We start from the raw sequence: 24,181 nt of genomic DNA, 5'->3' as shown, positions 1-24,181 counted from the left end.
GGGGTGTAGAGCTACTCTAGCAGAGGACCCACACCTTGAAGCTTCAGCCTATGTATTTTCAGAAATGTCATCTCTTTTAAGGTGGAATGCTTACAAGCAATTCAATTTTAACAGATAGTTTAAAAATAACTCCACAACTTATTTTTCCAAATCTCACGGACTTGATTCACTTCATTTGATTTTGAATTTCTTATACAAATATCTATTTTATGAATTGTAAATGTCTAAAATATAGGCCTAAGTGGTTTGGGGTCAAAAAAACAAAAGAGAAAAAAAGCGTGCTGTAAATGGAGGAGAGGTAGTGGGGTCATGCAAATTTAAAACATTGTCATTTGTCAAACTAAACCCTGAAGTTGAGTCTTATTTTTGTTATTAGGGGGCTGTTTATTTATACTGCATTATACATGCCCCCCCCAATTAATGTTTAAATTTATCAGCAACTTTCATAGCTACCCAGAATTATCTTCTTTTTTTTTTTATCATTTTGTAACTGAAATGGCAACAAATGATGAGTTAACCAATGCCAACATATTTCCTTATTGTAAGAAAAATAATAAAATGTATTTGTTTTTGAAATATGCTTACTCAGACAATAATTAAACAAAAGCGAATTGAAACGTTATGGAGACATGCTAAAAGTAGCAATTTTCATTTGTAATGTTGTTGTTGCCAAAGCAGTCTTGATTTGAAGAAAAACCTGGATTTTGTGTTTTATGAAGTCGTGCCTGGATGTTGCAGCCTGTTGCAACTGGCTGGTCCACCTTAAAAAAGTGGGCGGGCTTAGTCGCTTTGACCAATGAGCGGCCTTCTCCACATTTAAATAGCTCTGTGTGTCAATCATCCCCCCCACCCCCCCTAAAGTCAAGCTCCCCTCTCAATCCCAAGTACATCTCTCAATCGCCATATTGGGTACTGAGAAGGTTTGTCTGCAGTTTCTCTCACTACGGGACGAAATTGACAGAGAGGCTTCAGTTCCTGTGCACTTTGTTTTGATGATCCGCGGAGACCACTGCCGGCTTCACGACACCGCAGCCGTTACCGTCTCCAGCTCGACGTATGCATGGCATAAGTCATTTCACGCTTGTTTTGGATCTTGCTCAGCGACGAGGAGATAACCTGTTGTTTTTGAGCGGTGTGTTTTTCTTGTGAAAACTGGACGCTCCCGGCTGTTTGAGAAATTGTGTCTTTTCTTCGGGGGGGAAAATGTCAGATGTTCGACTTTCAAACGGGAGCCCGACGCTGGAGCGGACGGACCCCCGTGTGTCGGATCACCCGAAACCGTCAGCTTGCAGGAGCCTCTTCGGCTTCGTGGATCACGAAGAGTTAAAGAAGGATTTAAAGGGACATTTGCGGGAGATGGAAGAGACTGCCTCCGCCAAGTGGGGCTTCGACTTCGCCAATCACACGCCGCTGGCCAACGACAGGCTCCAGTGGGAATTAGTGGATCGCAGAGACGTCCCGGATTTCTACCACCGGCCGCACCGGAGGGAGAAGGGCGTCTGCTCCGCTGGGAATAACAATGTGGATCTAAATGGGAATCATAACTGTGTTGTGGTAGCTCCGAGCGATGACACCGACAGGTCTGAGGCGCAGATGGAGTGCACGGAGCAGTGCACCGGGCTGAGGAAAAGACCTGCACGTCACGGTACTAGATGAAGCAGAATTATCTCCGTTTTCACCCAAATGCATTTGTGTGTAATAACAGGTAGCCAGGCTGGGGTGTACACATCCATCACACTGGTGGTATTTCACTCACCAGGCTACAGTGCACCGAAAATACATTTTAATACGCTGTTTAAAAAAAATAAAAAATAAAAAAACATAATTAAGAATTTGCCTCTTAGGGCAGACATGCTACATGACAGTTAAATGGGATATAATTTTTTTTCCATCTGTTTCTCTCGGTAGTTTTTTACTGACGGTAAACTTTACTTTTGCAGACCCCTCGGCCCAAAATAAGAGGTCACACACCAGCTCAGATGAGGTTAGTTGTCCAAGTCTGAGCCACTCTGCAGAACACACACCCAGAAAGACCAGCCCCAAGAGACAAACGTGAGGACCACAAACGGTAAGGAACTTTTTTTTTAATTGACATAACTTTAAAAAATAATAAAAAAAAAAAAAGATGGGCTTCTGCATGATGTAACTACAGCTGATTGTTTACCAGCGTCAGCTTTGAAAATACAGACTGAATCTCATTCTCCCAGCTGTTGTGTTGCAGTAAATTTGACTTATTGATTGTTATACTATGAGGTGGTATCCTTACTCCAACCCAAGTGTACTCTAGATAAAATCATAATTTCAATTTAAACAAGTGTGCATCTTTAACAACCAAGATACTTAGTAATGTGCGTGTGTGCACTTGAAAGGTGTTGGTCCCATTCATTGAGCACTAGTACAAATAGTAGTAGCGGGAGTAAAAGCGATTGCCGCAGCTGGTTCACTTCACCAAAGCTCTCAGTTGCACTCAGGCTGGTTTCGATGTACTGTGATCGATGAAACAGGAGTTTAGAGTAAAGACGGGGGGGTGGGGAGGGGGGTGGGACGTGGCTGCACATTTACACCTTTTACTACAACCGCTGCCCGCCACGGCGAAGCCCGAGTTTCCGACTAAACTGTAAACAACAAGTGCTGAACAACAGTGTAGTAGTAACACGTCAGCAGCCACTGCCCTCAGCACGGAGCAGAGCAGGGACGGGAAGGGGCTGGTCTCTCTCTCTCTCTCTTTCTCTCTCTCTCTCTCTCTCTCTCTCTCTCTCTCTCTCTCTCTCTTTCTCTCTCTCTCTGTGCGTGTGTGTGTGTGAGTGAGAGTGAGAGTGAGAGAGTGCTGCTGCTGCTGCACACACTCTGCACACTAATGTTACAACACACACGCACACACACATCTGTCTCTGCCGGTGTAGTGTGCAGAAGAGCCGTGCAGGTCTGAAATCAAGTGTGCTTGTTGTTTGCCACGGCGGAGGGGGTGCAGGCATGAAATCTGCATTGTCGTGGCAGCATGGCAACTGTCAAGGCTGCTGGGGAGAATAAACACCACATCATGCCCTTTTAATATATATATTTAATTTGTGGAGAACAGCTGAGTCTTTTTAGGGATGGTAAATATGTCTAGTAAACTCAAAAGATGATGTTTTGATGAAGAAGAAACAGGAGGAGCTTATGGTTCTCTGAAAAATATAACTTTTTTACATGCCATGTAGCTGTTGTTGTTTACCACATGGGAACCACCTTAAAAATTAGATGAATTATTATTACTATAAAATAGGAGACAGTACAAGTGCTGACATAAAATCTCATCTTCTGCTATTATCTGTATGATTTGGTCATTTCAATGAACAAATAAACACTTGCTGCATAAAGTGCTGTTATATACAATAACTATCACTGGAGGAAAAACAACTCACTAGACAATTTGCGATGTGTTTGTGTGTCTCTGTATTGTTGGATAAAGTCTCGATGCTCTCAAGTTGATCCTCTTTGCTCTTTTGTCAAAACTACCAAAGGACACAGAGCAATATTTTTGTGAAGTGAAACTGTGCACAGATGTTCTGCCCCTCTTAATCCTTTTTGCAAAAAGTTTTCTGCATGCTTCAGGATGCTCAGTGTCGAAAATGTGTCTTAACCTCCTGTGTTTATTCTTTTCTTTTTATCTTATTTGTCCCACAGAGCCGAAGATGTACGTCCCTCCTTTTTTATGTGGGGAAAGCTCAGTGTTGGCCGAATTTTTTTTTTTTTTTTTTTTTTCATTTTTTTTTCTTTTTTTGGAAGAGGAACTACACAGCATCAGAAACATATCAGCTCTCCTGAAGACGGGGGAGGACGCTGTTGAAGCACTGAATAGAAACACTAAAGTTGTGGCACTCAATTAAAAGTTACTGCCTCTAAAAGCAGTCAATGTAGCAGTGTGCAATTAGGTTTGATTTCCTTTTTTGCTCCTTTTTTTACTACCTGTGTGTAAATAAATATATATATTATATTATATTTCTCTCCATATGTAGCACATAAGATAACATTATGATTTGAACACAAATCCTTTATGTAAAAAGGTGTGAATTTTGATTTGACTTGAAGAATTGCAGTGTAGTTTGATACATGTTTCCAAAATGCTGTTTTTGTTTTTTTTATTTTTGTTTTTTTATTTTTTTTTGAAAGGCAGTGTGACTTTGACACAGTCCCTAATTGCTACATGTAAAACAACAAAAAAATCATAGCTTCTTACAGTTTCTTAACAGTGTATCTTCACTCCGTCATCTTCCTAACTCAGCAGTGAAGAACGGTACAAATGTAGCTCATCTGTTTTGTTTTTTTTTGTTTTTTTTTTGTTTTTCCTTCCTCTGGTCATTTCAGTGTCACCAAGTGCAGGTTCCTCTAGAAGATCCATTTCCCCAGGAAATTGACACAGGGAAAAAAAATATATATTTCTATCAGAGCGATTTGCAGAAAGTCCTATTTATTTTTGTGGTAGGTGCTTTTTTAGCATCAGTTGAAATCTGGAATGTGATATGGGGTTTTTTTTTTTTTCTCAAGTACTCCTGCACACCTCAGCCACATTGTAATGGTGTGTTTGATTTCCCTTGGAGTTGTGAGGTACTCAAGATATTGAAGGACAAAGACCGTACAAGCTGCACAAGTTGTGTTGTAAAGTCATCATTTCCTTTGACTGTATTCCTATTGTTTCATCAGCCTTACTGCTCTTCAGAGAGGAGATTTTTTTTTTTTTTTTTTTTTTTTTTTTTTTTTTTTTTTTTTTTTTTTTTTTTTCCACCAATGTTGTTAGCCTGCTGACGATGCAAATGTGAGCATCTAAAAGCTTCCCTTTATTTGCCTAAAGTGTGGGTTATATTCAAAGAGACCAGTGTACACCTGGGTGGAGGGAGAGAACAGCTCTTCTCAGAAATGCAGTCACCATGCCTGTGTATTTGTGTAAATCTTTGCAATGAACCTATGTACATAATTTTGTAAAAACACTGAGAAATTATACTAACTTATTTATGTCAAGCTTTTTTATGTAGAATAAAAAAATGGGTTTTTGATTACGGTTATCCAAAGTGGCATTTACTTTATTATAATTGTCTTATTTTGTAAAAGCATATTTTTGGTAGTTTTTTTTTTTTTTTCTCCTTATCAATAAGGTTGCAAACTGAGCCTGATAAAATATTTGATGTGCATTTTGTAATGTGTGGTTATAAAATGTGTTGCAATCAATTAAAAGAGAAAATTAAATATGTCTGACTGGTAGTTGCTTTTTACACTTGGTGTGAATTTTGCATCACACACACACACACACACACACACAGACACACACACACACACACACACTCACTCTTATTTTTCTGATTTTATCTATAACAACAACCAAGCTAACCCGAAAAAAATAACAGCAGAAAAAGCAGCAACATTTTCTGTCACTATTAACGTATTTAAACACAGTGTTGGATTTGCAGAGATGGTTTTTCTGCATCCTGGTACAATGTAGTGACACTCCCAATATGAATCCACCAGCGTTTTGAGCGGGCTGATGATTGACACTTTGCTCCTCCAATGAAAAGGAGGATGGGGAAAGCAGACCACTTGTTGCAGCCAGTAACATTCAGTAACTTATCATGGGAATGGCTTTCATGGAAAAAATGTAAGTGCTTTGAGCTCAGAATACGATCCTCAACTGAAAGGTAAAATACTGCAACTCCAGTTATTTTTTTTACTATTTTACTGGCCTCAGTTGTGTCTGTGTGTGAATATGAGTATGTGTGTGAGTGTGTTTGCATGTGTGTGTCTTTTGTGGTGTGTTTTAAGTTCGGTTTTATTCTTAAATTTTTTCCTGTGACTTACAGGGTTTTTACATTTATTTTTAGTAATTTAATGGGGCAAAAAAGCAAACAAGCATTTTTTTGTAATTGATCTATGCTCAATGGTGAAATAGCATTCAAAATAGAAAGTGTATTTTTGTATCTCTTATTTAAATCTATAACTAGGAATTCAGGATTTTAAAAAATATATTTATAATATTATAATTGATATACATTTATATAATTATTGGTTTTATTTTTCTATTTATTGATAAGATCCTGTTAGTTAAAATCATAATACTGATAAAAAAAAAAAGGTACCACACTAGCACAATCGAGTAGTCACTTTACTGCTTTAAAACAAAACTATTTTTGTTTTAATGAACTTGTCATATTGTTTTAATTTTTATTTTTAGATAAAAAGTTCTTGTGATGTGAATGATGTGCGCCAGCAGCAGAGCTCTAATCTGTGTCTAGCTGCTCTTTGACCTGAGGTAACTTTACTGCATGAGTCTCAGTCTCTCTGTCATGGCACATCCTCTGCTAAAAAAACTCAAATTAATGCTTTCACTTACACAGCATCTCCCTGCTTCCTCCTCGTGCCACTGACACAGGAAGACACCTGCAGCAGCTCTTTAAAGCTGGATGGGTGGGGGCTGTGTGTGTGTGTGTGTGGGGGGGGGGGGGGGGGGGGTCCGGTTCTGAAGTGTGCAGGTGGGTAACCTCAGCTCAGTCGTCCACCCCCACTCTGAGCCCGGCCCATTGTCCCAGTGTGTGGGCCTTTGTGTGGAGGGCCATTGTGAGGGGCCGGGGCTGGCCACTGTTGTGTCTGGGACTTCTCTGCTCAGACAAAGGGCCCGTCTACGAGCCTCCACCCTGCCCAAACAGCAGACAGATTGACTGACTGACTGACTGACTTGGGTGTCTGACTGACTGACTGCTTGACTAGTTGGCTCGCTGGCTGACTAACTGGCTGAATGGCTGACTGGGTGTCTGTGTGGTTGACTGATTAATCGGATGGAGGCAGAAGAGGAAGAAGTGTGTGTTTCAGCCAGTCTGCAAAACTTTATGCACAACAGTGTGATCTACTTTGAATAAGCTTTCAGTACTCAATGCAAATTATTTCTTACAATCATAAAACATGACTTACTTGTGAAATTCTTTTTAAATGTAATTTTTTTCTCCCATGTAATTATGAAAATTACACTGCTCGTTTTTACAATTAGAATGCTTCAAGAATTTTTGAGAAAATAAAAACTAAGTTGAGACATATTGTGGTTGGTGTAAGTGAGAACATGTAGGTTGCACAAAGGATGCACAGGATATTATTCACAATGTATAGACTACACTAAATATGTATGTCAGCATTTTTAGGAAAGTGTCATAATTCCAGCCATAAATGCTGATGCTGCTAGTGTGTGTGTGTGTGTGTGTGTGTGTGTGTGTGTGTGTGTGTGTGTGTAATAGGTATTATGCATGGCATGCTGCGTGACTGCAAAGGCCAATCCACTGTCATAGGTGTAGCATTTTAAATAAACTATATTTTCTACACTATACAGCGAGCACATGTACGGCAATGTGAGCGGCGTGAAAAACCTGTTATTACTCAAGTGCAACATGGGCATTTTCTTATTTCTCCAGGCAGTGGGGGGTATAATCTCACTGCACTGATAATTACACACAGTGACTGCAAAATACTGTGCCGTTTGTCAAAGTCTGACAAATTTCTTTATGAATTATATATATTTAGATAAATTCTAGAAATGGGAACTTTAACACATTTGAATCTAATTTCTTGCATTTGACTTTCAAATAACCCCTTTGACAGAATATGTGTAATCATTCCATCTTATTTCTCTTGAAGTGGCCCATCACTTTCTTTTGACTGTTTCACAATCAGGAGCATGTCTGCTTAATCTGAACTGTTTATTTGTGAGCACTACAGAAATGACCTGAGATAAGTCATTGATAAGGCCGGACTATAATGAAACACTTGCATAAGAAACACCTTTTTCTGTCACAGCAGGAATGTCCCTGAAAGCATTCCTGTACCTCTCCAACACTCCATCGCAGCCACCCAAACAAAACCACAGCGAACTCGAGGAAATTCCAGTAAGCCAGTCAATCAGATGTGCAAAGGCATCGACGGCCTGTTCCTCTATGCGACATCTCGCGTGTGCCAAGAATTCACACTTCCTTGCTATATCAACAGAAACAGGTTATCTTTTCCTGCGAACCGCCCCAGCACTTAATATAAAGCCACAAGTTCCTCCCCATGTTTCCTGCCCAGGCCACAACCCACGTCATCAAGCTATTCCCCTGGCACCTTAGGCTCTGAATGAGGGGAAAGAAGTGCCCACAAACAAACACCTCACATCCCCCTTTCTCTATCTCTCTCCCTCTGTTTCTGTTTCTCGAACAGGCTGTGAACAGGCCAAGTTGCATCTGAATTACTGAATTTTTTTTTTTTTTTTTTTCCATTTTCTCTGAGCGTTAGTTTTAGCCTGCATGGAATGCCCTGAGTGGGTGGGGTTTGGATGTTTTTTTGGACAGCTCAATCGTATTCAGAGAGCCAGGAAAGCTGTATCAATACAGGAAAACTATTTCATTCAATAGCAAATGCACTGACGTCGCTTTGGTTCCTCAAACGTTGCGAGGAGTGTAATGTGCAGAGTGTGAGAGATGTGTGTGTTTGTGAGAGAGAGAGAGAGAGAGAGAGAGAGAGCCTGGGGATGAGTGACAGGCAGGGAGGAGGGGGGAGGAGAGGTTAGGGAGATGCTGCAGAGCATCGAATGACAGATGTGCAGATGTGCCTCTGTGGTGCGTTTTTGCAGGGAAGAGAGAGGGGTGTGGGGTGGGGGGTGGTAACACTCATTAAAGCAGCGCACCTGCAGCCTATCAAAGAGCCTTTATCTTTTATCAAGGCAAATCTGCTCAAGCACGCAGCGCGAGACGTGAAAACAAGCAGGCTGTGCTGCTTGCTCATTCTCTCTTTATCTCTCTCTCTCTCTTCTGACCAGTGGATTGTACCTGGCCCAGTAATCCCATCAGGAATGCTCAAGGATGCGTTTAGATGCATTTGGCTGAGAAACAGAGACAGAGCTTCCAGCTGAAACATCTGTGCAGAGCAGATAGACAGACTTTTTGTTTTTCTTGGCGAAGACTCTCTTACTGTCAACCTCACTGTGATGTCCTCTCTCATTAAATGCATTCAATAAATAATCAGCTTTACCCACTGTATATTATTTATCTATTAAACTCTCCTGAAAGAAATCTATCTCTGCTCTCTGATGACATCTAAATGCAGTCATCTTAATGTTAGGTGACAGGATATTCTAATTTTATCTGTGCTGCATGCTCAAACAGAACTTGGAAAAACCGGTTTTAAATACTGTGCTTACTAAGATATTATACTCAAGCCCTTTGAATGCTGCTTGTAACTGTTTTTCTTAATGTGTAACCACTGACTGATCTCAATAAGCTCTACCTGTTCAAATGAATGGTTAAAATAAATAAAAAATAAACCAATAAATCATAGCTGCATTAATAATTTTTTGTAATTATAAATTCAGATGTTGATTCTTTTTTTTCCTTTTTATCAATTAATTCAGAAAATAGTCCAAACTCAAACGTCTTCAACTTACAATGATATAAAACCGTGAAAAGCACATCTCATTTGCATGACAGATGAGATAGTTAATTAAATCAATTGCTGCAGATGTCCTGTCGACTGTTTAAATGATTATTCAAATAACCATTTCAATAAATTAATAAATACATAACCTGAATAATTTGACCTTTTGGGGTCAGATTCCCACATACAATTGTAGGAGCAGTAAGGGTAGAGGATGTGGCTGGAGAAATCATTTGTGTGTGTGTGTGTGTGTGTGTGTGTGTGTGTAGTGGTAGTAATTCACTGTGGTGGGGACGATGCTTCAATGAAAGTCAAATTGTGTGTGTGTGTGTTGGAGTATGGAGCATATGTGCACATATTCATTTTAAATGATGTAATATGACCACATTCACATTTTCTCTGTTGTGTAATCTACTCTTATGTATAATACACAGTAACTATGTGTAAACTAGCAGAAGAGCTTTTACACACAGATGATGTTGATGACAGTATGGGCATGTTAGGATGTGATGTGAATTTGACATGATGCAAAACATTTCAATATGATGCAACTTTCTGTAACATTTGCAAAAGTTTATGTGGCAATAATTCCAGTCAGTCAAAACACATCTTACAACACCGACCACAGTATACATCAAATTACATCCCATCCTCCGAGCGGGCCTGCTCTGATGTATAAACCAATGACAAGGGAACACTGTTGGTTATAATGAATGGAAAATTGTCTTCAGCGTTGTTTTGGATTGGTACCAGAAATGCATCAACTTTCCACTTTTCAAGAGCAATAAAGTGGCCCACATTTCACATGAATATACCCAGACCTCTTTCTAACGTTCTTGTTTTTTTTTTTTTTTTCGGTCCTGCTTCTGCTGCCCTCATCAGGAGGCTCGTGGGGCTTCTGCGCTGCACGGTCCTCAGTTCTGGTGTTGAAAAGATTCCTGCCATAAGAATGAGTGAACATGTTCTCCAACACGGGCCCTGATGAGAAAAGCAGACTCTTCACCATATGAAACCTACCCCTGCTTTTGGACAACCATAGATGTGGTCCATTGGCTACCCAATATTCAATTTTTCAGTCTGTTTTCAATTTTCACTCACTGCAGATTACGGTGTTTCTGTTTAGGGGATTTTGAGCTGCTTTGCTGCGAATTCAGCTGAGAGGAGGAGGCAGGAATAAAATCCAAAGATTCTTCATTTGCTTTACACACACTGGACTGACTGCTCTCCTGCGTCAGTCTAAAGATACCACTGTAAATAACAGACTAGACAGAGGTTGATGGTTGATTTTGATAGCGGTTGTTGGGTGCATTGAAATCTTTGTTTACTGTATCTCCTCATCATCCCTGAAACCTCATTCTTCACACACGACTTCTGAGAATTAGTCTTGTGTGTAATAAGAAGTGTGTAATAGTGAAACCATATTGCACACAACAAAATGACCGATTTTTCAAGTAATCCTTAGGCCTTGTTCTATTTTCACTTCCCTTTTCTAATTAAAAATATTTTAAAGGACCTAAACATAACAGCAGACACTCAAAGCTTGTACAGTATATCACTTCTGCGTTGTTTTACAATAACAGCCCCCCCGCCCCCCGTCTTACAGTAGCTCCGTGCAGCTGTCTACCATGCCTAACATTCTGCCTCGGCTGGCCAAACCCCAGCACACCACTGAAGTCCTTCCAGTTTCAAGCCTGGAATTCTCTCCCTGTCTGGGGGAAAAGTCCCCAATAGTTTGACCTATATAAGCAGCCCCCCCCCCATCCAGCCTTTCTTTGCCCCCTCTCCCATACCTCAACACCCCCCCCCCCCCAAAGTGTGCCTGGACCTCTGCGCAAATCTGCAGCAGCCGTAACAACACATTAGCAGCATTCACACTTAGCATAGCCAGCCCTGGGTGGGGTTTCTATGGCTGGCTGGACCCAGGATGTGAAACTGAGCAGCTCAGACCGTTCTCTGGATCTGAACGGGGTCGGTTTGTGCTGTTGCTCTTGGCTGCGGAGCGTTCCTCTGGTCATGGGGTGGGGTGGGGCATGGTGAGCCACAGACATATGGTTGATGGAAATCTCGTAAGGCCAAAGGTCACAGGGGGTCACTCTAACCTCCTGGCCTCTGGTTGATTTATTATCCCATGGGGCGATGTCGTCCTGCTTGGACCAAACAGAGAAGGGGTCAAAGGGCATACTGTATCTGTTGCTGTTGTGAAAGGCTGCACAAAAAAAGTTGGGGATAGGGGACTCAGAGGGCCCCGCAAACAGAGCCCAAGGTAACATTCAGCCCAAGATGGGGCCATTTAAAACAAGGAACTTTACCACTGCTGCATTTCCCACAAGGACTCAACGGAAACCAAGTCAATACTTAAGCAATATAATGGCTTAACATTGACTTTGATATCTAAGAGGTGCTATTGGGCACAACATGAATAGCTGTTGCTCAAGGGTAACCTTGGTGAAGCTGCTTTCACACTTGTTTTTTCATTAGCCAATAATAATTCTATGACACAAAGTGAATGTTATTCTTCCTGTATGAGCTGGGATTTTTTTCCTATTAGCACATTAATACTTGGGATCACAGGTGTGTGTTTATTGGGTGTTTTATGATGAACTTGACTCAGACTAAGCCAATCAGAAAAAAAGTGGAACAGTCTATTTTATGCTGGAGGACCAAAAATGGGAATGTCAAATATTCTATGTTAAAGAGAGGTGGGGGGGAGGGCGAGGAGGTAGAACAACTGTCCTCAAGGCAACTGCTGGCCTCAGCTATTTAGGGACAGCTCCTGACAGGGTGCCTGGCATCAGCTGCTGCTGACATTGTTTGTCACAATCTTGGTTGATTCAGTACAAATACACACACATGCACATGCACACACACCTGTTGACTCATATCTGCTTTCATATAGCACTGCTGGGCCTCTACATGCCTGGGCCTCACTAGACAGGTGGCCTCCAAAGCACCCCCACGGTGGACAGGCACGGCCGCACAGCCTGTGACAACTACCACCCGCTCACCAGCAGCGGCCTCCCTGCTGAGCCGGTTCGGCTGCTGTTTTTTATTTATTGCGTGCAACATTTTTTTTTTTGGCACACTGAGGCTACATTTATCTGGATCCTCGTCAATTCAAGGGTCCAGATAAAATGCAGATGAGATCTTTTCTTCATATATGCATCTCTTGGCCACATCACAAATCTAATCCATCTCAGGTTTCCCCAGGGTAAATGCAATTCAGGGTCAGCTCTCCTCCAGAACAATAACTTACAAACTTTTAGCAGTTTTATTCATCAACAATAACAGTTTAGCAAATGTTAGCTAATAACTAGCATTTAGATTATCCACCCACGACATATCCCAGCAGGCACTGGATGTCAATGTAATGTCAGAAAGATGTTGGACTCTGACGACTCTAACGTCAGACACGTGTTAAATTTTGGTTGGAAATGTAGATCGGGTTGAGGCCAAAACTCAATTGACATTTAGCCGATGTTGGGTTTTGCTCATGACTAGAATTTTGGTATTTTATATGGCATGAGATTTTATGTCAAATTGAGGTTTGCATGAAACGTTGTCCTGACTCATCTCACGTCACAACCTACATCCAACCAAATATCAACATCTAACAATGTTGGTGGTCAGCTGCATAGCCGCAAAAAAATGTACTGTCAGAGTAATTTGAAAGATGATGTAATCAAATAAAAGAATCGACATATAAGGTCTGTAAATATGCATTCTTTGAATTATTGTTACTGTAATCTGAACATCGACATATTGTCACCACACTGGCTTGATTACACAGAGCCTTCATTCATTTGGCTTCGTGTTTGTGCAGCTAACAGGTCTGACATTCACTCTACATGTAGCTTTGTCTGCTCTGCACCAACTCCTGAGTGAAATACAGTATCTGTCTCTTTAGCTGCTCAATGCTCCACTATGTTCACCAGCGACTGTCTGTCTGCTGTCTGCTGCTGGTCAGTTAGTGTACAGTGGTTTTATCAGAGCATTTGCATTTGCAGAGTTTTCATCACAGCTGCCTGATGCTTCTGAAAACGACACTCATGAGAGCAGTGAGAGTGACCCAACACAGAAAAGTGCAGATATCATCATCTGCAGAGTCAGATGATGATTTCCTGTGGGTTCATCACTACAAGTAACCGCTCTCATATTACACGCTGATGTTTGATCCCTTGTTGATATGAAATTATCGATCGGACCACCTTAAATTATCTTTTTTAATGAAATAAAATGACTACAACGCCTCAGTATGCACAAACCAAAACAACAATAAATCTAACCAATGCCTGATCTTATAAAATTACGGGTCGACAAGTTTACACAAGCTGGTTGAACCTGCCCAGTGCAAAAAGAGCAGACAGTTGAAATGACTAGTGGGGAGAGTGAACAGACTCAGGGGTTGGGGAAGCAAACTGGGGACTATAACGTGAGTGAAGATTTACATTTGGCACCAACAGGATTCCACAGAAATGCACATGCCGCTTGAAATCTTCTGTATCTTGTTAAAATACAACCAGGACTCTAAGGTCATGGCATTTTTAATGTAATTTTAGCAATTTGCCAGCTGATTATTTTCATCATTTTATGTGTAAGAAGTACAAGTTCCACAATACATCCACAGTTTGTGTGATTTGTGGCTTCTATGTCACACCAGCCTATTTTCAGCAGCATAATGAAGTTCTGTTCTATTCTGAGCGTGGCTAAGGTGGCAGGATCAAAGAGGACACGGACGATCGGCAAACCTCAGAGAGTCTAGCGTTTCATGACCTAGCATGAGTTCCTCCTCCGCACAGACTCTGGGATTGCCAGATCTCACTGTCCAGTTTCTGTGACAGTGTGTCCCTTATATTCTCCTTTTAACTGCTTTCTCAGATCCTCTTTTAGGTTGTGCTCCCGTGTACTTCTGAGATCAAACTGTCTTTTGAAGTGGGGAGTCTCTCTCTCTTCTCTCTGTCTAGCCTTGAGATGAAAGAGGAGCACGGGGCGACACAGAGTGGCCTCTGCAGACGGAGGTAGCCATGGGGTCTCTCTTTCTCTCTCTTCTTTGCGCTCTCCCTCTCTCTCTCTCTCTCTCTCTTTCTCTCTCTCTCTCTGCCTGCCAAAATCCTCCAGCAGTGATAGAAACCAGAGGAGGACAAAAGGCAGCGGAGCACTGCGGCCCTCCGGCCCATGTAGTCTCTCTGGCTAATTGAAAATGGCTTTGCGCTCCTCTTTGCTCTCTTCCCCTGCTCAAATGGTCCTGCTGTCTTCCTTCTCTCTCTCTCTCTTGCTTTCTCCCCTGCTTGTCCACCCCTCTCCCTGGACAACCCCCCCCATCTCTCTCGCCCTCTCTCTCTCTCTCTCAGCGCTGGACCGTGCTGATCTTGGGACATCCCCAGTATTTTTTGGCCTTTGAAGGCAAATATAATTGAGTGGTAATATGAGACGTATTCTCTTTTTCCTCTGCATGCCTCGCTCAATGGGTTATGGAATATTGAAGTTCAAAGTAGGCGCGGTGAACGTGTTATTTCTTCTTTCTCCTCTCCCTTCGTGGTGATTGCAGTGTGAAAGGAATTTTAGTGAAATGAGGAGCGGAGGAGATTTTATTTGGATGGAAACTCCGGCCCATTGGCTTACCTTGACCCAGCTCAGCTCACGATTTGAGCAAACAGCTCAGAAAAACTATAAGACAGGTTTCACCCTCCAATGAAAGCAAATTATGGAATAGATGAGCTGGTAATCAAATTCTTCCCGAGCCAAGAGAGCAGGCCAGAGCGTAATGAAATGGAGTTTTTATTATTTACAGCAGAGCTACAGTGCAGAGGGTGTGCGTGCATATCATTTACAATCATTTCCATCCATCTGTACAACAGGAGCAGTCTCTCAGTCTCTGTGTTTCTCATCACTCCAACAAGCGGACATGTTCCAGGTTGATCTTTCCACGTGATAATAAATACAGTACAATAAGGCAATGTTGCTATTTACATCTCTTATAAAACTGTACAGGAGAAGACAGATATGTATCAAGGTCTGTCAGAAAAATTTAAATACAACCACTTTATTTCATAGAAGATAAATAATAGCTAATTTTTAACCACTGCAAAAATATGAAAATATATGTTAGTGCAGAGAGAAAGCCTCTCCTCTTTCCACTTCTCTTGTTCACCCCTCTTTTGTGTGTGCATCCGTCTTTTTAGGAATGTGCATGCTATAATTATGGGAGGCCTTTCATACAGTAGCTACATAGTTGAGTTATTTTCTATTTTCTACTTCCTACATCGCCTCAGTCTCCTGTCAGATAAATACAATGAGCATGGGAACAAAGTGAGAGCATTGTCTTCTTATTTCAAACGTGGGCTCTCGGTGGTAGCCTGATATTTCCCAACCTTTCACACAGAATTAGTGCGCCTGCTCCTCAAAGCTCACTGTTTAAATTCTGCACATTTCCCAGTGTTTCTTTTCATTAGACGCTCACAGTGAGTAATCTCCCCTTACCAGGAATTCAGCACTTAATTAGCTCAGGAGAGAAAAAATAATCAGAGCTTTAATGGGGCAAATTTATTTCAAATTGCACACAGCAGTGTGAGCCCCCTGACGAGGCTAGTGGAGGATATTAAGCAGGGTTCTGGTGGCGGTGTGAGAAGTGGTGCTGCTGAAGGGAGTTTGAGATCGATGTACATATGAAATCTCCCAGTGAGAGCAAACAGAAACCGTGCCATAACTTCTGACTGTGTTCCTGTAACACAGCACCGGGCCCTCTCTCGGCAGTTTGGCTATTTTTATTAGCTCTAGCGTAGCTGTAAATCAGCACCACGTTAGCCACCCAACCCACCCCAGACACATTTCTTTAGTCCCATTTCTTTTACTCCAGCCTTCCGGTCTCTAACGCAGCGCAAAGTCAACAGATAATCTGCCTTTCCCTCCTCGTGTTATTTGATCACTACTAACAAACACCCGCCGCAGTCTAAGTACAGTTAGGCTGGATGGATATGTGGCTATGGAAATAGCCCTGTTGTGTACTGGGTGTGGATTGTGCCAAGATAATCAGAAGGATTTGAGGAATGCCTCTGCCATGGCTGGACTCTCAGTTTTTCTCTGTGTCTTTGGGGAACTTGAGTGCTTTGATTGCATTACGACTTCATTACTGGGTTAGTTAGCTTTGGAATAATATTTGGAGTAGAGGAATGCAGCTCAGTGACAGGCCACACATAAATTAACATCATCTGAGTAGTGTGATTATGAGGTTAATGTAGTGAAATAAATTCATGCAGCGTGTCGCTGCTTGAATGACTGTGTGCTGCAGGGGAAGACTGAGGGCCCACAATGCTTGTGTAGAAGAGAAAGCTACATGTAGACAACAAAAAAAGAGGCAAACAGGCCCGACAATCATCAGAAGGAAGAGGTCGGTCAGCCTTCTTTCTACACCCTCAATCCCACACGCTTCTTTTACCCCAGAGCAGCGCCAAGTGGGCAATTAAAAGTTGTTCTCCTCTCAGGGGTCAAAAGTCTGTGAGAAAATTTGGGATTGTAAAAGGAAGAGAGGGAATGGGGTTTAGAAGATTGAGTCCCCTTATTATTTTTGCAGGCCCCCGTGTAGGGGCTAGGCTGTCTATGTATACTCCTGCCCTTTTAGTTGTCCTTTGATGATGACATCATCATACCCGGTGCGACCGTCTCTGTAACATCAGGGCCCCTCATCGATGCTGGCATCCATGCATTTCTGGATGGTCACCCTGCGGATGGAGGGTTTGGACGTCAGCTCGGGCTTGGGCGGGAACTGCTCCATCAGGATGTGCAGGACTGAATCTATTTTCTGGTCCATCTGATGGACCTGGATTTAACACAATGACAAAAGACAAACAGGTTAGGTCAGCCGAGTGCCTCCAGCATAAACACTCTGAACATAAGTACAGCGTAGACCTGCGTTCTATAACAAAGAATGTCATTGAGTTCGTGCTTTTGTTTCACATCCATCTGCCTCTTTAATACAGTTCCATCCCAATGACAGAGCAGCGCAGGGTATAATGACATGTTAGTCTGCCAGTCGCTGTCTACCTGCTGAAGCCACTCATTACAAAAGCTGTTGAGCTATATGATCCCTGAGTGGGCAGACACACACTCACACGCACACACATATGCAGGCCGCTGTTGTTTACACACTTCCCCAACTGTAAACACAGGTGTGTTACCCAACAGAGACATATCTGACAGGGTGCAGCCCGCCTAACCACAGTGTGAATACAGATGAATGGCTCCACCTGACTGATGGAAGTAAACTCGCTGCCTGGTGACATTCAAATACAATGAGGACATCTGCATATGTACACACCCAGACACACTCGTGAACAGTGCACTGTCTCAACCACAAAAAAAGAAGGTGCTGAGACTCACTGCACACACACACAGCCTTGTGACTTCAAAGGGATTTTCTACATCTTCACAGCCTTGGCCTTGGTTTTACCTCTGTACTTATCTAGTTAGCCCTCCAGAAATACTTAGTCAGCGCACAAACACACACACACACACACACACACACACACACACACACACACAAACCAATATCCTCTGATGGCTCCAATGACTTCAAGAAACCAGGGAAAATGATAAAGATGGCGCTTCGTAAATCAAAGCCTAAACAGCAAAGCACATCAAAGAGCCATAACATCTCACGCACCAGGCAGAACAGACAGATGCAGACTCCCGTCTCTACTACTAACTGATAGCGAACAACTCCGGCCCAACTGCAGCATTTCTGGCAGGACACAGTATGATAGTTAACATCAATGGCATTTTCATAGGCTTAAGGGTATGGCCCCTCTCTCTCCCCGTCTTTTAGTGTGTGCGCCTGATGGCCCGGACGTTTTTATGGCGGAGCGGGACATTTAGCAGCTATTATTGTTGTTGAAATATGAGCCATAATAGGAAGCATAAATCTGAAATATCAGAATGCGTCACAGAGAAGAATGAAATCATATCACAGCACGCCAACGATCATAATTTATACAAAACTGAGCATTGTCGAGATGTCTGACAAACATTACGAGTCCGGACGAACTTATTAGTTTTGATTTTTTTCTTTGCCAGCAAACAACTCTGTTGTCAAATTTTTTCGGGTGGTTCAAGCTTCTAGATCTCATTACTACATAATCTATGTTTTAGAGTTGTGTAACTCTACAGTTAAATACTATAAACTTTAGGTTATGTGTAAGGTAATATGCATGTATATTGGCTGCTCGGAAGAATGACTTTTTCTTTCCATCAGTTGTAAATGTTGAATATACAGTATAATGGAGCAAGAACAACTTCATTTTGACCTTTTTTTTCCCTCTGAGGTTCACTGATGTTTCACCATCCACAGCGCTTTCCTCTGAGATTGTACCATGACCTAAATAGTTGTGCTAAGTAGACGAAGCACGCGCTGGGCCCGGATGAAGCTTAGAGAATAATAGGCTATCATAAACATGTTGGGCAGTAATCTACAGACTTATCAACATTCTCGTTGGGGCTTAAAATGGATCAGGAATTCCTCCTGCTGTGCATGTGTGTGTGTGTGTGTGTGTGTGTGTGTGTGTGTGTGTTTGTGTGTGTGTGTGTGTGAAAGGAGTTGGCCCAGGAGACTCACCGAGAGACAAGAGAACGCATTATTAGACAGGCGTGTTGCAAACACACACAACACTTGTTTATTGCCACCAACTACGCCTACGTGTGTGTGTGTGTGTGTGTGCTATCTGGGCATGAATGTGGGCGAGGGATGCAGCAGTGAGAGAGGGGAAATTGTGTGATTGCGCTGAGCTTGTGTGTCGCAAGAGTCCAACACTAGTGTGGATGTGGGTGAAAAAGATGGCGTGATTACAAATGAGGAAAGCAAAAGCAGGTGAGAGCGAATGTCGAGTTTTTAGTTAGTGTTTTTTATTAATTTTTTTTTAGGTGGACAAAATAAAAGCAACACCTTTCTGTTTGACAGTGAATAAGAATCAGGTGAATTTATGGGCGGTGGTGATTCTGTTATGCAAATATCCTGTTGTATGAGTCTACTTGTGACCACTGTTCCTCTTTGCTGACAAACTTTCCTCCTGTGTTTGACATACACCCATGTACTCAATATTGTCATGATGTGCCCTTTTCCCACATTACATTATTTTGCAGTGCTTACAACAGATGCTGCAGATTCTTACACCTTGGCACCAAACGGCGCTATTTTGTATTTCATTGAATATGGTTCACGTGAATGAATGAATTTTACTGCGCATTACATGACGATCCCTAAATTGTCATTTACTGTAAGGCCATTGTATTAGGAAGGGCGTTTTGTTAATTTGTCCACTCTGTGTGGTGTGTAAATGCTCGGGTTGGGTGTCACCCTGCTGTGTCATATAAACGCATGTGATCCAGTGACAGGTGATGCTCCAGCTGTCCCCAACCCTCCCTCTGACCACAGACAACACATGGGACAGTCACAAACAGGCCTGACACTTCAGCAGCGGGGGCTTCCCTGAACCCAGATAAGATCCCTCTGACTGAGTCCACTCACAGAGAGAGAGAGAGAGAGAGAGAGAGAGAGAGAGAGAGAGAGAGACACATGTCTAGTGTCCATTGCTATTAAGTTCAGTCACTTAATGTGAGTTCAGTTTTTGATGTTGGTCAATTAAAGATGATATAATAATTAAAGATTATTTCTATTGTTTTGGATTCACTGAGGATACACTGTCTCCAGAATACATTAGACACAGGACTGAGACCGATGATCTCATTTGTAAGAGTTTAATAAATATATTAATCGATTTATTATTTAAGCCTAATCTATAAACTGTCCAAAAATAGTGAAAATGTCCTTCACAACACGTCAAGGCTGTACATGACATCCTCAAATTGCTTGTTTTATCCAACAAACAATTCAAATCATTCAATTTACAATGTTAAAAAAGCTGAACATAGTCATATTTGACATTGTGAAAACAATGAATATTGTGTATCATTATCTTTAAAATATGGAGTGGGCGAGATAGGCAGTGAGAACACAAAGCGATATTGAATAAAAATGTCATTCACAGAGAGTTATCTACAGTACGTTTGATCTTTGACCTGCACTTCATGAACTTCCAGTCAGCGCAGTGGCCGGTGGAGACATGAAGCTTGGGGACAACGGTGGGGAGGACACAGAGCTCCTGTTCACACAGGAACACCCTTCCTGAACCACCTTCCTGCCCTCCCCCGGGACTGTCTGTCTGTTATCTGCTACAACACAACAAACACAGAAGGATACAAACAGACAAACAAACACGCATACATCATGTACATATTCTTGTTTATGCTACACTGTCTGTCACCGAGGAAACAACAAGCAAACAAGGAGTAAACAAGGGACCACATCCTTGTTAGGACATTAACTGTGGCCAAAGAGCTGGAGGGGAGGGGTTTAATGATGGAAAACTAATAAAGACCTGTTGAGAGTAAACAACTGAGTGACACCACCGGCTAAACGTCATCGCAAGCCCAACTGACGGTTTGTCCCGCAGAGTAAACAAAATCATTCATGTTCATCAGCTGGTGTAGCAGAATTTTGTTGCTCAGAATAAAACGGAGAACGTGGCTTTTTCCAATTTGGATACATTAGGTTATGAGGAATCGAGTCGTGATAAGATGAAATAACACAGATACCATGAACTTTATCATCCCCGCAGGCCACATTTTTCTAAGACACTGAGCCAGCAGCAACCATAAGGGAAATAAAAGCAGCCAGCATTAAAACGAGAACAGACAACAGCATATGTCAGACATACAGTACATTATGTCATAGATAGAGATTTGCTTTATAAACCCTACCGGAGACTTACTACAAATGTTGTGTGGCCAAGCATTGTTTAAATGCACACAACTTTATTTCGACGAAGCAAAAGTGTCCAGAGATGTCGCATATGTCAGGGATTTTTGTCAAACGTGTATAAAATGATACACAAGACAATATATTGCCTAAGTACCTCAGGATTTAATATTTCGTATTATATAGGCCTACAAGAGACACAGAATAAACTGTGAATAAATAAAATATATAGTGATATACAGCTTGAAAATATCGATTTTTCCCAACTTTAAAATTACTTGCGAAGAGATTTAAGAGGAAAATTCAAGAGGTCAAGAGGTCAATAACTTCTCTCCCTGTCTGTTCGAGGAGAAAGAGGAGAGAAGAGAGGAGAAGAGAAAGAGAAAGAGAGGAGAAGAGAAAGAGAAAGAGGAGAGAAGAGAGGAGAAGAGAAAGAGAAAGAGAGGAGAAGAGAAGAGAGAGAAAGAGAAATAATGTCTGCTTTACCATGAATGTCATGTAGAACAGCGATCCCTCACTCACACACGGCCCTCTCCAGCCGGCCGGTGCTGATAGAGCAATTCACACTGCCATCTGTTGGGGAGTTATAAAGCCTGGAGAAAAGCTTGGGGCTGCTATCGCTGCATTCTCTGATCCACGCCAAAAATTCTACCATCGCATGATTACTGACACATGGAGACGTGACATGCAAGAGGGATATGAGATACCGGATGAGGTAGAACGAGGGAGTGCGTGGTAGCCTTGACATGTAATGAATGGTAATTAGGTGTTGTGAAGTGGTGTGTCTTATTCAGCAGGGGAAACAAGGCTGGTATATACGCTGTATAGTGCGGCGGATTACTGAGTAGAGAGTCTTTCTTTAGACATACAACACACGGACGCACAGCGCGTAGGCAAACAAAAAACACAGGGACTCATAAAAAGAGACACATTTTTCTGCCCTTCTTGCTCTGTCACCTTGAGGAGGACTAAGGAATGAGAAGGAGGAAAGAGGAGTGAAAATAAAGAAAATACAAGGAGAGTAGAGTGGAGGAGACAGAGGTGCAGGGCTGCCAGAAGGAAAGACTACCAGCTCCTGGAATGTCTTGGCATCTGTGTCCGACCAGGCCGCGCTATTCAACAAAACAAGATTCCTGTCATTGAAAACGCTCTCAATCGCACGGAGACAATGGAGACAGAGCTGGGACAGAAAGCGAGATAAGACGAGAGAGGAAAACAACAGCACAGGTCACCGTCCCTCCATGCTCTAATGAATGTGTAATGTGTTTTCCCAGCGCCGTGACCTCAGGAGGCCTCCGGCTTCAACCTGTGCAACACCAGACAGTTTGAAAGCGTCATTCTTTCGCACCTTTGTTATGACTGTGCCTACTCATACAGCACTGGCATGACTCACATAATGTTCATTCCAATTGGAAAGGAAATTCTTTAATATCCCACTGGGTGCTTTTTGAATTACTAAGCGAGGTTTTGAAATGCTGTTGTGTCCTTCACTTTCACACTGAAGTCCATTTCCCTTCTGGTAAATTATCTTCAGTCAGCAGAACAGAACAATCATTTTTATGTCTTATGTGGAGTTATCTAAACTCACACTGCTACAGTGCAGTGATAAAAAAAAAAAACTTGCCATATTTATTCAATACAAAGCAAAAACCCCCTGAGTTCAGGTACTTTTGAGCAACAGTGAAAACAGCAGCTCAGTCTAAATACACCAGTAACTTAAAGGTCCCCTGTGGAGTTTTCTTGTAAAGTCATACAAGAGCACATTGTGTGAGAATGTATCCATTTCCTCCCTAATAAAAAAATCTCCAAAGCCATTTTTAAACTATATTTGCAAACCTGCATTGTTTAGAGGCTTCTTCCCTGACTTTTGGTACATTGCTACGTTTCTTGCCGTGTTTCCACCACCAACTGTAAATCAGAGGAAGAGCACAAAACCATCGGCAGGAATGCGTATTGATATTTTTTGCATAAACAATGGCTCAAAAGAATATATGTAATGTGGGAAGGGTCTCTCATAGTGACAAACTCACAGAGAAACAGAGAAACTCAGCAGTCCCGCTTAGCACTACAGAGCATTTTAGCATGTTTTTCTTATTTTTAAGGTCTTCACCTTTATTGTTTTGCTTCACTCTAACCCATTTTTTATCAGCCCACTTCCAGCTGCACCAGGCATCTGCTTTCAGCAACAACAATAAAAAAAAGCTCTGATAAGCCCATTGTACACCACCTGCCCATCACCAAATGGGGACCAGACTAGAGCTAAAAAGAGTGATTTTCAAACTTGGATTCATCAGGCTGTCAAAAACATTTCCCTAAATGAAGTGCACGTTCATCATGTTAACTTTTTCAGGTGATAATAGGTCAGTGTTCGGGGGTGTTAACAGCTTGTTCCACTGCCCCCAAGTGACCAAAAATATCAATGCTCTAAGTAATGACATTCAGATGTTGGATTCTCTTATACGGGTTAAAGCCACTGTTGTGTTTTATCAACTTGCAACAGCAAGCAGCAAAATGTAAATTGATAAATTAATATAAATCAAAATGTGTTACTATGTGCATTTATCCAGTAAAACATGGAGACTAGAGAGGTCGTCATTTCTAGTGATTTTCCATCTCTGTTCTTGTAAATCCTACAGTATAATAGCCCACAACAGCAAAGGGTCAGTCCAGGTGAATTTCTCTGCCTTTCCATAGATCCCCTGTGCTGCTCACCCAGACTGCCCTGCCTGGTCTTTGTGTTTCACCTACACACACACACACACACACACACACACACACACGAACACACACGATCCAGCGTTTCTCTCTTAACACAATGGACAATGCAGAAAAAGCAACAGAGGGTGTACACACTGGCCTCGCTGGTGGGCCAATAACAAGCTAGCATTACACAGAGGTCATCATTATCATCACTGTGACAGGCCTGCATGAATGGAGAATGGAGATCAGGGGTATGTG

The 24,181-nt window shown here is 42.0% G+C and overlaps 2 protein-coding genes across 2 annotated transcripts in view; one reads left to right on the top strand and one right to left on the bottom strand.

Moving 5' to 3' along the window:
* Positions 1-865: 865 nt before the first annotated feature.
* cdkn1bb (cyclin dependent kinase inhibitor 1Bb) lies at positions 866-5,223 on the top strand. The gene is made up of 3 exons (XM_023400250.2): positions 866-1,645; positions 1,941-2,068; positions 3,667-5,223. Exons 1-2 carry the CDS (start codon positions 1,204-1,206, stop codon positions 2,054-2,056), a joined length of 558 nt encoding a protein of 185 aa, XP_023256018.1. The 5' UTR covers positions 866-1,203; the 3' UTR covers positions 2,057-2,068; positions 3,667-5,223.
* Positions 5,224-15,179: 9,956 nt separating this feature from the next.
* kcnq1.2 (potassium voltage-gated channel, KQT-like subfamily, member 1.2) overlaps positions 15,180-24,181 on the bottom strand; it is a 162,506-nt gene continuing 153,504 nt past the window's right edge. Inside the window, exon 18 of the mRNA XM_023400251.2 lies at positions 15,180-17,233. Within this exon, the coding sequence (XP_023256019.1) occupies positions 17,087-17,233 (147 nt within the window). The 3' untranslated portion in view covers positions 15,180-17,086. The remainder of the gene's footprint in view (positions 17,234-24,181) is intronic.

Source organism: Seriola lalandi, unplaced genomic scaffold (genome assembly GCF_002814215.2).
Source record: "Seriola lalandi dorsalis isolate HSWRI2012SDOR001 ecotype SW California unplaced genomic scaffold, Sedor1 jcf7180002052274, whole genome shotgun sequence".
NCBI classification, from domain to species: domain Eukaryota; kingdom Metazoa; phylum Chordata; class Actinopteri; order Carangiformes; family Carangidae; genus Seriola; species Seriola lalandi.
This window is presented reverse-complemented; position numbering and strand designations above follow the sequence as displayed.